Source organism: Lepidochelys kempii, chromosome 9 (assembly GCF_965140265.1).
Source record: "Lepidochelys kempii isolate rLepKem1 chromosome 9, rLepKem1.hap2, whole genome shotgun sequence".
Lineage (NCBI taxonomy): Eukaryota > Metazoa > Chordata > Testudines > Cheloniidae > Lepidochelys > Lepidochelys kempii.
Genome location: NC_133264.1, coordinates 31,930,838 through 31,947,027, shown reverse-complemented (window position 1 = coordinate 31,947,027; position 16,190 = coordinate 31,930,838). Strand labels below are relative to the sequence as shown.

At 37.1% G+C, this 16,190-nt stretch overlaps 1 protein-coding gene across 12 annotated transcripts in view; it reads left to right on the top strand.

Moving 5' to 3' along the window:
- U2SURP (U2 snRNP associated SURP domain containing) overlaps positions 1–16,190 on the top strand; it is a 75,977-nt gene that overhangs the window by 33,397 nt on the left and 26,390 nt on the right. For 7 of the 12 annotated variants that reach the window (XM_073359764.1, XM_073359758.1, XM_073359765.1 and 4 more), the window contains 9 exons: positions 4,001–4,095; positions 4,176–4,211; positions 4,297–4,379; positions 4,871–5,036; positions 7,240–7,451; positions 8,401–8,444; positions 12,307–12,411; positions 13,844–13,910; positions 13,993–14,156. In XM_073359764.1, the coding sequence (XP_073215865.1) occupies positions 4,001–4,095; positions 4,176–4,211; positions 4,297–4,379; positions 4,871–5,036; positions 7,240–7,451; positions 8,401–8,444; positions 12,307–12,411; positions 13,844–13,910; positions 13,993–14,156 (972 nt within the window). Of the gene's footprint in view, positions 1–4,000; positions 4,096–4,175; positions 4,212–4,296; positions 4,380–4,870; positions 5,037–7,239; positions 7,452–8,400; positions 8,445–12,306; positions 12,412–13,843; positions 13,911–13,992; positions 14,157–16,190 lie in introns of those variants that run through there. The other 5 variants (XM_073359757.1, XM_073359761.1, XM_073359763.1 and 2 more) reach the window with 4 other exon arrangements.

Sequence of the window (16,190 nt, the reverse complement as noted above, 5' to 3'; positions counted from 1 at the left end):
GAGCATTTTTGGGGGTGGAGGAGTGGGAGGAATGGGTTGAGAGGGGCTTGGGGCTGCATCATGAGGGGAGAGATAAATGGGGTTGGGTGGGAGTTCAGGTGGGGGACACTGGGAAAAGAATATGGGGGTAAGTTGCTGGTAGACCAGGATGTATGCAAATATCCACAGATACAAAGCAGGAATCTGCAGATTTGCTGGGCTCTAGTTCTGTGTTTCAGGGAATAGTAGGGGTTGGGGGGATCTTTCCTCACATGCTTAAAGTTATTGTAGCTGTCATTTAATAACATTATAAAGTTCTTGGGAATCAGACCGTATCTGAGATTTCTCTCACTGGCTTTATTAGCAACCACACACTCCAAACATTTCAAAGCATGACCATTATTCCCATTCCATTGCAAGAAAGTGTGCCGCAGTAAGAGAGAGACAACACTTTGGAATCACATAGCAATGGGGAGAACAGTGGACTGTGACTCAGAAAACCTGGGCGCACTATTTGTTTTGTCACTGGCTTGCTTGGGTGACTTTGGCCAAGTCACTTTGCCTTTCTATGCCTCAGTTTCCCCATCACTATAAAGGGAAAAATGTTTTCCTTCTTGAGATCTAGTGATAGCGTATCTAAGAGTTAGGTATAATTATCATTATGGGTCCACAGGTAATTAATCTGTCATTAACTACACACCTGTTTGGTAATTACAGCTGCCTAAATGACTGCTAACTTCTTCTAACAATATTTCTCATGCTGTTAAAAACACTGGGCAATTAAATGGGAAAAAATCTTAGTTAACTCAGAGGTCAGGATATCTGTCTATAGCTCGTGTCTTTCCAGAGCGTTGAGTTCAGCAAAAGTCAAACTAGTGAAAACTAGGAAACACAGAGTTAAGGTACAAGCCCATGAAGTGTTAACTCTGTTGTCTTTGAGCCATTTCCCAGTAAGTCCATAACACACACACTCATAGTCTGCCTTTGCCCTGTAAGGAACAGGAGTTTCCTATGCTCTTGTACTTAGCGTACTCCACAGAAAGAACACCACATCTACTAGATTTTACAACTTCTTCAACCACTTTTACTCCCCCTTCACCCTTGTGCACACAAATCCATCAAACACCTTGCTTTTACTTATCCTTCATTCATCCCACAAACTACACCCATCTATCGCCTAATTGCTGACAGTCTCCAAGGGGACTACTGTTCCTCATTAGTGACACAACTCAGTGCTGAAATGAGGCATACTGGATTTCTGAAGGTACATATTACACCTCTTTTCTTTGATCTCACACACAGGATTTGGGGAGAGGGGTCACATATACCCGCAAAATGCCATGGCCCCCCAGATAACCTCATATCACAATCACAACTCTTCTAAGCTGTGCCAACTAATTCCTTCACCATTCAATATGGCTACACCTACACAGTGAATGCAGCTGGGGTTCATGCTAATGGCTATTGCCAACTCCAGGGGGCAGAGTTAAGGTTGTGTGGGTGTGTACCTTAACTCTGCACATCCTGTTTTCACAAGTTTGAGTTTTACTGAACTTGATGTTCTGGAAGGGCACAAGCTTTTGCTGGATAGCCTTAAATCTGGGATAACAGAGTCGTGTTTTTGGTTGGTTTTTTTGCCATTTAATTTATGCTGGTGTTCTTGCTGCTACTACCACCTCTGGGATTGAACTGGTCATAGCAGCAATGGTAAGTGTTTGCAAAAAAAAAATCCTGTTGTAAGACCCAACATTAGTTGAAAGTCTCTCTGCTAAAATGATCAGCAAAACTATTAACAGTGTTGACACTTAAAACTTTCTCTTTAGGGTTGAATCTCTCAGAGCTGTTTCAGTTTGTCTGATTGTGGCTTTTGAAACAGTGGACTATGATCTTCCTACTTGGAAAGATATCCTTGTAACTAGAACGGTTAGGAATGTAATTCAGTTTAAAATGAGACCTAAATTTTGCAAAAGATACTAAAAACACACAACTCTGTGTGGAGAACCTACATTCCACAATATGTCTGAAGTATTTCCAGGGACTAGCAATGAGTAATATTCATTAAGAGTGCTTTTGCGGATGACCCAGGATGACTGCTTTTGGATCAGTTAGCTGCTCTTGCAGTTTAAAGGGTGAGTAGAGATCAGAGATTGGATTGGATCGGATCAACCAACCACCAACATTATACTTCAATATCCAGCTAGAAAAACTGGGATCAGGGCATCCTCTGTTTTGCTAGATTGCTCTCAGTGCAACTTCCATTCAAAAGAAGGGACTTAAGCTTTTTTGCTCTTCCTGTTCCTTGAAAGTGAGCCACTGAATACCTTCAGGAGTGAGTACTACTTTTTATCTTACCGTCACTGGTTATATTATATATGGAAGTTGAAGCAAAATGATCAGATACTATAAAAAAGAGGAAGTTGAGGCTTCTCTTTTCACTCCCTCAGGATCCAAAGAAACAACATGTATTTCAGTAGTACACTTGTTCCACTTCCTGATCGGAATAATGAACAACAAAGTATTTGATTGTGTCTGTGTCTCTTACACTGTGGCCAAAGGAACTGTAGAGTGATACTGGTGACGAAAGATTCCATTTTTTTCAATGAAGATTGAATACAAAAGCAGTTTAGTCTAAACAAACCAAAACATGAAAATTCTTTGACTGAGCTTTGCACGTATCTCATTGGCTATGCCAAGGACTTCATGTCCCATGGACCAGAGGCAATTTATATGCTTCTGAATGTTGCCTGTGATCTCTGGTTTTATTAGATGACTTGTGGAGAATAGTATTGTGGAGAGTGGGGTGGGAGGTGGTAGCTTCTATGTGTGTGCTGAGCAGATTGTAGCTGAAGGGAAAACAGCCAAAATATCTTATTCTTGGATAAGAAGGTGTGCAAAGGAGGGCAGGATGGTCTGGGGGATGGGAGGTGGGCAGGGGATCGAAGAGGTTTTTTATAAACTTAATTGAAGAGCAACGGTCAATCTACAGTTCAGATAATTTTTTTTAATGAATGAAATTGTTCTTCAAAAACCAGTTTGTTTACATTGGCTGGCACGGGTTCCCAGTGGCCGCTGTTCGCTGTTCTTGGCCAATGTAAACAAACTGTCTCGCAGCCCGCCAGTGGATTACCCTCACTGGCCACAGGTTGCCCACCACTGCTCTATATCCACAGATGATAAAATACGTGTATGCCATGATATTAAATGTTTTGTTTTGGTAAGGTTGGATAGGTGCAAAGGACACATGGGAGTCTTATGGTAATTGATATAGAGTCATTGGGTTATAAATCCACAGATAGCCCTTGTTGAGAGTGACCAAACTTTATTACCGTCTCATGGCTAGTTTGTGAATATGAAATGAATTGGTGGTCTTATTCTAGTTCCTAAAACACAGATATCTACATTAAGAAAAATGACTACATTCAGCAAAACTTCTAATGATTGAATATTAATTTGTGTGACATTAGTGTCCAGAGGCCCCAACTGAGATTGGAGCCTCATTGTGCTGTGTACTGTACAAACATGAGAACAGGTCATACACCAAAGAGCTTACAATCTAAATTTAGACAAGACAGAGAAAAGGTAGGAGGGGAAAACAGGTACTGAGAAGTGAAGTGACTTGCCCAGAGACACATGGTAGGTCAGTGGCAGAGCAGGGCACAGAACCCAGGTCTCCTTATTTTTTTCAAACCTTTGCCCTAGACCTTGATCTTGTAAATTGAACAACTTCTGGCACCTACAGGTGGCCCATCCAGGTTGGGGAAAAGGCAAGCTAATGGGGTAAAATGGGGAAGATTACATTTATGACTATTTCAGTTGTCCCATTTCTGTGGGAAGTAGAAGTGGGCTAAGTGGAAAACTTTGACTGGCAACTTGATACTTTTTACTGACACTAACTTCATTTTAAAATGACTGCTAACAAAATATTGAAGAATCACATTTTAGAAGATATTATTTTAAAAATTATTTATTAGAAATAACTTGATTTGTAGATAATTACTATCTGTATTTAACATTTTTGTAGAATTCAAGAGGAGCGTGATGAAAGGCATAAAACAAAAGGTAGATTAAGTCGTTTTGAGCCACCTCAGTCAGATTCAGATGGCCAGCGCCGTTCCAGTAAGTAATCATCATTTTATTATGTTTGTTTGTTTTTATAAAATGTATAGACTAAATGTACATAATCTCTTTTTATATAGTGGATGCTCCTTCAAGAAGAAACAGATCTTCTGGTGGTAATATAGATTCTTTTTTCATTTGTACCATATTATGTTCCTTAAATTAATGCATTGGGTTATAATAATCTTCTCTTCATTTTAGTACTGGATGATTACGCACCAGGCTCACATGATGTTGGAGATCCAAGCACAACGAATTTGTACCTTGGAAACATTAATCCTCAGGTAATGTTGGATCTAGCCATGTAACTAAGAGCAGCAGTTACATTGGATCCAGTTGAACTCTTTCAGGAGTTTGCTGTAGATTTTTATCTCAGTGAAATTGTGGTTACAGACTATACACTTAAAAAAGTATTATATATTAGTGAAAAATGTTATGGCATTGTAGAGATCCAGGTTTAGACAGTCGAGTACCTAGGGTAGGGTGTTTTCCGGGGAAGCATTTCTGCTATAGAACTCCTTGCTGGAAAAGATCAAGCTGAGCTGAAGCCTGATTGTGGTTGGGTCAGAATATGAGACGTTCCTTTTCAAGAGAGCCCTCCCCCTAGAATGGCACCCATAAGCAGCACTACCCTGAAAACTCCCAAGCATCTACGTAATCTCCTGTTTTTTCAGAGAATTGAGAGAAATAATATCACAACACTTAGATAACAAGGTGATATAGGTGCCTTAGAAAAACCGTAACTAGATGTTCATTCTGGTTTCTTTTCCTATAGATGAATGAAGAGATGTTATGTCAAGAATTTGGGCGCTTTGGACCATTAGCTAGTGTTAAAATTATGTGGCCAAGAACCGATGAGGAAAGAGCAAGAGAAAGGAACTGTGGTTTTGTTGCCTTTATGAACAGGAGAGATGCTGAACGAGCATTAAAGAATTTAAATGGTAAATGGGACTTTAAATTGTGTCTAGTCATAATTACCTTTTGGGGGAGGCTTGAAGTATAAGTTTGGGAGATATGTATCTTAGAATTAAGTTCTTTCAAAATCAAATAATGGAAAATATTGTGTGTCGTAGAAAAGGTGGAAACTTACCATATTTTTATTTTTTTTTACTTGCTAGTGCAGTTTGAAATGCCATTTTAAAAAATAAATGACTTAAGTCTCATAATGGCTTCCTTTCCTCTGAGAGTGAAAATAGTCTTTTCCAGAGGGTATGAAGGATACTACCATATTATAAATTATTATTTTTGCAGAGAGTGGGAGGGATACTTCTATATTATAAATAGTTAAAACGGTTAACAGTGAATTGGTTATTTTTGGTAAATTGTTAAAGCTGTGAATTGAAGCCAGGTCTATACTTAAAACTTGTGCTGGTATAGTAATATTGATTAGGGGTGTGATATTTTTACATCATTTTTATATTTGCCAAAATCTTATTGTAGATGCAGACATACTTGCAAAAAAGTGTTTTGACGGTGTAGCTTATTTCATTTGCGGAAATGGTATAACTATGCCAGTGAAAGCACACTCTTGCTGATACTAGCTGTGTCTACACTAGGGGCATGTCTACTCTAGTGAATGTAGAGCAGCACAACTGTACTGATCCAGGTGCGCTGCTGTAAGATTGCTCAAGTCTCCACTCTATGCCGATGGGAGAGAGCTCTCCTGTGGACATAATAAAACCACCTAAACGAGAGGCAGTATCTATGTTGGCAGGAGAGTGTCAGCTGTGCACATGAGCGCTTATGCTGGCAAAACTTATGTAGCTCAGGGGGGGTGTTTTTTTCCACACCCTTGGCAACATAAGTTTTGCTGCAAAAAGCGTAGTGCAGACATGGCCTAGGTTACTAGTATGGTACCACTGTATTAGCAAATCTTTTTTAGTGTAGACTAGGCCTAAATAACTCTGTACAGATTATTTTATAGCTCATCAGTTTGATTTTAGTATTACAATCAATTGAATTTAACACAGTGATCATAAAGTTTTAGACTTGATGCACAAACCTTGTGCTGTAATACTGGCAAGGGATAAAGAGAAGAGTCTGCCAAGTGAAGATACAACATAAACCTTGAAAGAAAAAGTACTTATTAAAGTACTGCTTTTACGTAGGGGGATGAGGGGAAAGGCTTTCTCTCCAGCCCACATTTCCATTTTTGTTGTTGTTGCCAGTGAGTATATTATGATGAAAACATTTTTTCTTGGATTAAGGAAGATATGACCAGCTGTAGAATGGCTAGTGGTGGTTAGTTCAATTTTGCCACTATGACTGCTAGTGATTGCTTTGAACTTGAAAGTTCCCAGAGGGCATTCTGGCAGAACTTTCTGGATAATGAAGAGAGATCATGCTCCAAAAGTGCATTTAAAATTTGAGTGTACAGTTTTGATTTGCACTCATTAAAATGTATGTTTGTGAATAAAACTTCAGATTTTTTTTAATATGGTAGTTATTTATTCTCCAGTTTGGATAAATATTTAACAATTTTTATTGTCCTTGCTTTTTATATACTTCCTGTTTTGTAATGAGAGCGTCTTACCTTCTCTGTATCCTACATTCATGCTATCTTTGGCCTCCCTTAAGGAGTAGCTTGTTGTTTAATGTTTAATACTCATTTCAGAACTTCCATATGGAGAAACCTAGTATTTGGAAAGCTAATATTTGCTGAAGCTTTACCATTCTAACAACATTTAGGGTTTAAATATAGTATGCTGACCATGTTTCATTCTGTTTTACATGGATTGTGGAACAACATTCAACTGTGGATCAGCCAAAATGATTGCAGCTGTGGTCAGACATGGTGAAATGTCATAGTATAGACCAGGGCTTGGAGAGTTAAGGTTCAGTATATATGCAAAGAACCTATGATTACCTGGATCTTGTTGGTTCTTTAAATATTTGAGTTATGTGCACTCTACTCTCCTGAAGGCATACTTTGAAACCATCCAGAATGAAGTATGTAGTGGGCTTTCATTTTGGTACGATGTAACCTGCAGTCTTGGTATAATCTTACCATACACTGTAAGTGAAAACAGATTAACCTTAGTATAGGCAGGCACAGGCCCAAAAGCCGTAATGAAACATTGCAAACAGTGGCACAGCTTTGATATAGCTTTCAGTTTTATCAACTATAACCTTTCACTTTTGCAGGCAAGATGATTATGTCCTTTGAAATGAAGCTAGGTTGGGGTAAAGCTGTACCGATTCCACCACACCCAATATACATTCCACCTTCCATGATGGAACACACCCTCCCACCACCTCCATCAGGACTGCCTTTTAATGCTCAGCCTAGAGAGAGATTGAAGAACCCTAATGCTCCCATGTTACCACCACCAAAAAACAAGGAGGATTTTGAGAAGGTAACTTAAAAATGTACCCTGGGCCATATCTAATTTTAAATATTAAATCTATGGTAGTCTTTTTCAATGGCTTTATAGAATTGCATTGTTCAGTCTGTTTCTGGCAGCCCTTAGCTACACAAACTGAGCTGTTCCCTGCCTTAGCCCAAGGGACCTTTATCCCTGAGGCATTGTCTGAGTACATTAGGCCATGGTATTGGGCCTTGTCTTATTTTCATTACTCTTTTAAATCTGGCCATCATTTTCCCCCTCCAAGCTCCCTGGGTTTTTTTCTCCTACGTCCCCCCCTTTTGTAAGCTGCCAAATTTGCAGTATCTAAATTATTTCCTTTAAAGCAAATGCTACATTTGAATTCAGATAGCTTATTTTTTACACTAGAATGAGCTCATAAAATAGTTCTTTTGACTAGATGACTGCTAGTAAGTTCAGATATTGAGTCAGTATTTGAGAATAGTTTCAGAGGTTTTTAGAACATTAGTTATGACAGTAAAAATGAAGGGTAAGTATTTTTTTTAAACACAAACCAATTTGATTTACATTTGTAAGAATTTGTTGATTCCTTAATGAATGACACTTAAATGATAGGGTTATTTTTTAAAAGGCTTGGGAACAGAGTAGCAAAAATCAGTATGAGCCAGGTCAAATAGTTGAGAATTGTTTCATAAATCAAAACTCCTTAATTATTCTCAGTGTAGTACTTATTCAGTGCATTGACGTGCATTCCGACAGGAATGTTCTAATACTTTGCAATTAGTGAACTTTTGTGATTCACTGAACACAACCATCTGCTTTTTATGTAATTGCTTAGTTATAACTTTCCAGCAGTGATTGCCTGCAAATCTTGTGATAGATGTGTAGTATTTTCAATGCATATGTATATTTTTGCTTGTTACTTGTTAACAATACTCACATATTCTATGTTTATTATCTGATGTGACTTCATATACAGACTCTGTCGCAAGCCATAGTCAAAGTGGTTATCCCAACAGAAAGGTACATGTTTTTCTTTATTATTACTGATCTAAATATAGAAAATATCCCCTTCGGAATTTTAAAGAAAAATTGTGATGTTGAGGAAAAGGTAATGGCTTGACTGAGCAATGGTTCTTTCATACTACTTATAATGGAAATTCATTTGTTTTACAGTCTATATGTCACATTTAATATTTACCTCAGCAGTTTTTGTTTGGTGGAGAAGAACAGAATTATGATTCTCAGCAGCCAGAGTTGAATACAAAGGTGTAGTTTGTGTAATTTCATCAGAGAACATTAGTCTGAGAAGCATTTGAGATTAGTGATAATTTTGTAGGTCTTGCCATTAACACTTGAATACATTAGGTCTATAACATTTCTGTTTCTAATGTAGTACTGCTTTCTTTTCTGAATTATGAACATATAACTCAGAATGCTGGTTCAGATGACCCTATTAACTGAGCTTTAAGTTACCCTTTTTTAAAATTTTACACACAGCAGTCAACTAGATATGTAATCAGGTGGAAAAGGGTGTTCTGTAATGCAAGGAGTATGTATTTAATTTTGGCCTCACACTAGTGTAGCAGTAGAGGCACTGATGTAGGTATACCCTTGCTCAGTTAAGCTAAAACCTTTTCCCAAACATAGGAACACAACACTGGTTTAAAAAGTAAATAGCACAAAAGAATACCAAATTCTCTTTGACATTGGCCTTGGTGAGCAACACCAGCTGAACTGTCTGCGGCAGCGGGGGACCAGGAAAACATCATGGGATGGATTGGGAAAGTATACAGTTTTTGACCAGACATTGGTACGATCGGCTCCAATAAATGTGGTTTTATTGTAACTGAAAGACATTTTTTGTTGGCCAACTTAAAATAATTGACATTTTTAAATAATGCACTTTAAACTATCATCCTTTTGTACTACACTGTTTTTATTGTCATAAAATAGCCCCTATTTTTTTTGTATAAAAGCTTTTGTAAAAATAGTTTAAGGCAGTAGTATAAACATATTTTACAGTATACTCAAATACAGTGGTAAATTTTGCTAAATTTCAGGGTGGTGCAACTTTTGAACAGTGATGTGGGATAATTATAGTGGCCAGCAGGAATTTGCCTGTAAAATCAGACTTAGAAAGATTTATTGGTTAGTAAAACAAGTATTAAACTAGGAATGTGTGTAGTGCAACTAGCTTTCAGAGAAAACTATGCTCCCATTTTATGTATTGCAGCATTTTGAAAGCTCACATGGTGAGGAGTACTCCTCAGATATTAACTGAACTGTATTAGAAAATAACTTTAAATTCAACATTTTTTAGTTTCCTGTTGGTAACTTGATTGAAGTGACATTAGTGGTGCCAGTAGTGGAAAAATACTATACAATGTCCCTATTGTGCAAACATTTAATTTATGTGATTGACTTCAGTGGGACTAGTCACATGATTACAGATAATGTGTAAATATCTGCAAGATTAGGGGCCTAAGATTGTAAAGCCAGTTTCCTTCCTGTTGATTTGAACAATATTTAATATTGCATATATTCTAAACACTAAAGATTTTCTGTTTGTATTTTCATAGTTTTGCAAGAGAAACTGGTTTTAAAGTATTGGATTCTCACTGTAGATATTAGGAGTGATACGACCTTTTCAGAAGTGTGATGTGCTAAATCTTTTATCATATTCAGTCTTGCAGTTAGGACTGGATATCGTTCTAAAAATATTCTCTTGTTCAATCGCAAGTTAATGGAGTTGATGATGGAGTTGCTGGGTAAACTTCCATGGCTGTGTTATGCAGGAAGTTGGTTTAGATGATCATAGTGATCCTTTCTGACCTTAAAAATCTGTGATTTTTATCAGCATCAGGAGGCTTGAAAGTCTAATTGTAATTTTACACTGATATTTTCAAATACAGTTAGTTTGTACATTGTGAAACATTCTTGCTACTTGAACTTTCAGAACACTGCACTGAATAAAATGGCTTGCAGAATTATGTTGAGTATGTTTTCTGCAGGATGTTTCCAAGCTTGTCAAATGTATTAGTATGCAAAAAACCCCTGAGTTCTAGGTAGGGCTTAATTGAAGTACTGCTTTTGGTCTTTTGTGTGATATATGAAGGGAAAGTAGTCCTAGTAATAATTAATACATAATTCAGACCATTTGCCAATTTCTAAAGCTATAGGGACAGATTTTGTTTCTTTAGTCTTCAGTTTTTATTTTTCATTACATTCTTTAGTTTTGTGGAAAAAAATTGTCCGCTTAAAAACTTTACATCTGTGAGAGCTTTGAACTATTAAGACGGTAAAAAATAAAATAGTCATCACCTAGTAATCATATTAAGCACTTCGGTACATGGAGACACAAATGAAGTAATTCTGTATCTTCTTTTATGAACAGGTTTCAGAGTAGCAGCCGTGTTAGTCTGTATTCGCAAAAAGAAAAGGAGTACTAGTGGCACCTTAGAGACTAACCAATTTATTTGAGCATAAGCTTTCGTGAGCTACAGCTCAGTGCATCCGATGAAGTGAGCTGTAGCTCACGAAAGCTTATGCTCAAATAAATTGGTTAGTCTCTAAGGTGCCACTAGTACTCCTTTTCTTTTATGAACAGTTACCAAATTTTAAACTTAACACTTTATGGGTTATAACCTATTTGGGGGTCACTGAAAGGGAAATATATGTACAATGTTCAAAGAGCCAATATCCTTTTGTTTTGCTTTAAATAACTGATATGGGGTAAAAACACAAACCAGCTAAAAGTAAAGCTGCATTTGTTTTGCTTGCACCATATCTGAAATACTTCCATCGTGAAGCGTCTCATTGATATGTGTAGGCTATGACCTATATTTGAAAACTTAGGGCCCTGTTTCAAAATATAAACCAATTTGCATCCTACTTTAATAGTGGTTTAGCCAACAGAAGGTCACTGTTAAATAGTAAATATTTTCTGATTGAAAATCAGTTTCTACCATATTGCAGGAGTTGTTTTACCAGTCTTTAAGCGGGCCTAAATTTTCAAATTAAAAAATATTTTCAGATTTTCATCTGACAGATTCATCTAACTGTGAATGTCTAAGGCTGTTGTTTGGAGCAACATGGGATCTAGCAATCTGTATAGATTTTGGAATTGTAATTTGGCTCATTGAGTTTGGGTTGCTACAAAATGGATGAAACATCAAATGGTATGTCTTGATAAATGATGTACAGGGTTGTTTTAATGGCATATATCTTTAACGTTGACCAAAAGGATGTTGGTTCCTTAATGGCCTAATTTTAATAAAATCTCCACCTGGTTTGTGTCAGGAATGCTGATGCACAATTTTGCACACCCAGATATTTCTTTCTTTTGTATGTCTTTAGCTTGAAAGCTGGATGGAGTTTCTATTAAATAGGTTAAAATGATAACTTGTATTAATTTTGAGTACTGCAAGCAAACAGTAGACACAGTCTACAGAATACTGACTAAGTTTTTAAATGTATCTGCACTAAATGATACATTTTAGATTTAATGTATCAGCACTAGTTCAGGGATCACTTTTTGTTGATGTAGTTCACTTTTTGGTGTTCAGTTGCCCTTTTTTATAGCTAAGATCATTATGTTAGCTTTGACTAAGGCAAAGGTTAGTTTTGACTAAGGCAGAAGATGACTGCGCGCTAAGTTGTTGACGTTTAGGAATAAGAGCTTCACTTAGAAAATGCACACTCCACCTTTATCAGGCATCATTTCATTTAGCACGGTTGCTCCACGTTACCTTATTTTTATACTATTTTTTTAACAGTACAGCAAAATAATCTCCTGCACACAGTTATAGTATCTTAGGTGGAGTGTAGTTTTGTATAGCGTTAGGTCTGAATCCATTTTTCTTTAACTGTGTTGTTGTTGTAGGAATTTGCTCGCATTGATACATCGAATGATAGAGTTTGTGGTACGTGAAGGACCTATGTTTGAAGCCATGATCATGAACCGAGAAATCAACAATCCAATGTTCAGGTGCTTATTTTTGTTTAATTTGTAGTAACATTGAATCTGTTTCAGTTATTGCTAATAATTATCTTTTTTAAAATATTGCAGTAGGAGATGCCTTCTGGGTGGATATCTTGAATGTAAATAAGTAAAATTTTGGAAATGAGTGAGTTTTACTAATTGTTCATGTATCCTGAATCAGGATGAAAAGCCAGAACTTCAAAATTTTTTGTGAAATGAAATTTCCTCCCCCCAAAAAATTTCTAAACAAAATAGTTTCAAAATGAAAAATTGAAGATTTTTGTTAAATAACAAAACATTCAGTTTTGGCATTTTCAACATGATTTTTTTCTAACTTTTTAAAAATGAAATGTCAGTGCAATTTAGTGAAATTCTGGTTTGTCAAAAGGATGTTTTTCCAGTGGTAAACTGTTTCGGTGAGCTCTAATGCTCATGCCATTAAAGCCATTGGTGAAGTCAACACCTTACTGATGATCTACAGTAAAATTATCTTTCAAATGACATGTGACTCCTAGTAGTCTGAAGAGTTCAATGTCATTGATAATAGTAGAGTACAAAATGCATATTTTACACAACGTGTTACATGAATGCCAGGCTTCAGTAAAAGTTAGGAGTCTTTCTATCAACTTTGAGCAGGAATTGGATAAGATCTGTGGTTGAATTTCAGAATTTCTGTCTCACAAGAAACTGACATTTTGAAATTTTCTTTTGTCCTGAATCTGAATGGAACTTCAAAATTTCCTGCAAAACAAAATTTATGAAAAACTGCAATTCAGAAAAATCAAAACAACCTTACCTTAATTTCAATAAGTTTGAAGTGTTTCATGTCAACTTTGTTTTAACTTTCATCTTAATTTATGCTATTATATTATAAAATTCTAAACAAAGCACTTTGGCCTGCCATAATATTCCCACAGAATGTTTAGATTTTGTCAAATCATCATTTACAAGTGGAAAACTGTTCAGTTGAAAAACTTTTGACCAGTTCTAGTCCCTCATGTACAACTTGAGTAACTGAACTATATTCTAGAGACTACCTTTACAACTTCCAGTGTAGTCCTGGGGGCTATAGTAGCCCTTCAAGCTGATGTCTCCCCCTTGCAATGGGGCAAGCCACTTAATTTTTGTAGGTCCAGTAGCTGTGCTACCAAAATCCTACTCAGTCCTGTGGCTCAGGGAGCTCTAATGGAGTTTTGCTTTTCATCGTGCCGCTTGTGTGTGTCTCCATGTGTTGGTTCCCCAAAGATGCTCTCACTGTGCAGGCTCAGCACTCTACTTCTGCTGCTCTTGGGTCGCTCTGTGGCCAGAGTGAGACGAGGGGAAGGAGTTGCATATTGATGCCTTTCATTTCTTTAAATAGTATTTCCTTTGAATTGTGTTTCAAATGTATACTTGCAATAACATGCTTTACTTTTTATTTCTCCCTGCCCCGGCTTAGGTTTTTGTTTGAAAACCAAACTCCAGCCCATGTATATTACAGATGGAAGCTTTATTCAATTTTACAGGCAAGTAATATGTTAGTGATAATTCACAATGTTGTACATGATAAAGTACAGGAACACTGTGACATATTATTGCTCTTTTTAGGGAGACGCTCCAACCAAGTGGAGGACAGAAGATTTTCGTATGTTCAAAAATGGATCATTTTGGAGGCCACCACCATTAAATCCGTACCTGCATGGGATGTCAGAAGAGCAAGAAACTGAAGCGTTTGTAGAGGAACCTAACAAGAAGGGTGCACTTAAGGAGGAGTAAGAATTTAAAAGATCTAGTATTTTCAGTGGTGTCATTGTAATGTCTTACCTGCTAATTTGTTTTTTTTATAGTAGTATGATATGCCATCCCAGGCATCCTATTGTGTTTTACTATAATGTTAGGAGTTTGGAACTCTCTTAGAACTATTGTTATGTTTTTAGTACAGTTCATGGATTTTTAGTGTGATTAATTCCTAGTCACCTTTCGCTTTTGACTTAGATTATGTTGAGTTGGCTTGCCCTGGCTTGTTTAACTGCTTGAGAAGTGCTCAGACTGTTTACGTCAGTGTAGCCCCCTATTTATGGGGGTTTGGAAGGATGATGTCAAAGTATTTGTTGGTGTCTTATCTCCAGCTGTTGGTGGGTGAATTTAATTCCAGAGTCTGGGCTGGAGAAAATAAATGAGCAGGTAAACATTGCCTGCTTTGGATGTCTGAAAAGAGTTAAATGTAAATATTGTCCCTGTTCAATCATCCTATCACCAGAATTTGATCTATCTTGACCTTATTCTAATCTGATAGACTTTTAATAATTTTATATCCACTGATTTTGTTGACTGAAAATTAAAATATGAAATAGCTACTAATTGCAGAGAGAAACTTAGTTCACAGGGCAATATAAAGTTCTGTTCTTCCATTTGCTGTAACTGCGATGACGTGTTAACAACAGTAGTGCACAAACTGTTATGTTACAAAAGGAACTTTGTGGCTGAACTTATTGAAAACAGCCATGTTAACTGCAACTCAATTCAAAACAGAAGCTAGAAAATTAAATTATTCTCCCTATAGTCTTCCATTTGATAGACAAATTCTAAGACTATTGTACACAAAAGAGAGTTCACAATAAGTGTATTCTTGCACATACCTTTTTGTATCCAAAACCCTCATGAAAGATTGAAAATCACAGGCATGATACTCCTCTCATATAGACATAAATTAGGAATAACTTTACTGAAATCAATGTAATTGAATCACTTGTTACACTATTATGAGAGGAAAATAGGGTCTAACGTCTCTCTCCTTATAAACATCTTCCATTTTGCCAACCTTTTTTCCCCATATGTTGCTAAAAGCCAATGTGTGGACTTCTATTTCATTATTTGTTCTTCCTTTTCACCAACATAATTATTGTAATATGTGTTTCAGAGTAGCAGCTGTGTTAGTCTGTATCTGTAAAAAGAAAAGGAGTACTTGTGGCCACTAGTCGTCACCTTCAGCCCCCAACTAAAACCTCTCCAGTGCATCATCAAGGATCTACAACCTATCCTTAAGGATGATCCCTCACTCTCACAGATCTTGGGAGACAGGCCAGTCCTTGCTTACAGACAGCCCCCCAACCTCAAGCAAATACTCGCCAGCAACCACACACCACACAACAAAAACACTAACCCAGGAAACTATCCTTGCAACAAAGCCCGTTGCCAACTGTGTCCACATATCTATTCAGGGGACACCATCATAGGGCCTAATCACATCAGCCACACTATCAGCGGGTCGTTCAGACCGAGTCAATCTACCAATGTGATATATGCCATCATGTGCCAGCAATGCCCCTCTGCCATGTACCTTGGCCAAACCAGACAGTCTCTACGCAAAAGAATTAATGGACACAAATCTGACATCACAAATCATAACATTCAAAAACCAGTTGGAGAACACTTCAGTCTCTCTGGTCACTCGATTACAGATGTAAAAGTCGCAGTATTACAATAAAAAAACTTCAAAACCAGACTCCAACGAGAGACTGCTGAATTGGAATTAATTTGCAAACTGGACACCATTAAATTAGGCTTGACTAAAGACTGGGAGTGGATGTGTCATTACACAAAGTAAAACTATTTCCCCACGTTTATTTTTTCCCCCTACTGTTCTTCACACGTTCCTGTCAACTGCTGGAAATGGCCCTCCTTGATTATCACTACAAAAGGTCCCCCCGCTCTCCTGCTGGTAATAGCTCACCTTACCTGATCACTCTCGTTACAGTGTGTATGATAACACCCATTGTTTCATGTTTTCTGTGTATATAAAATCT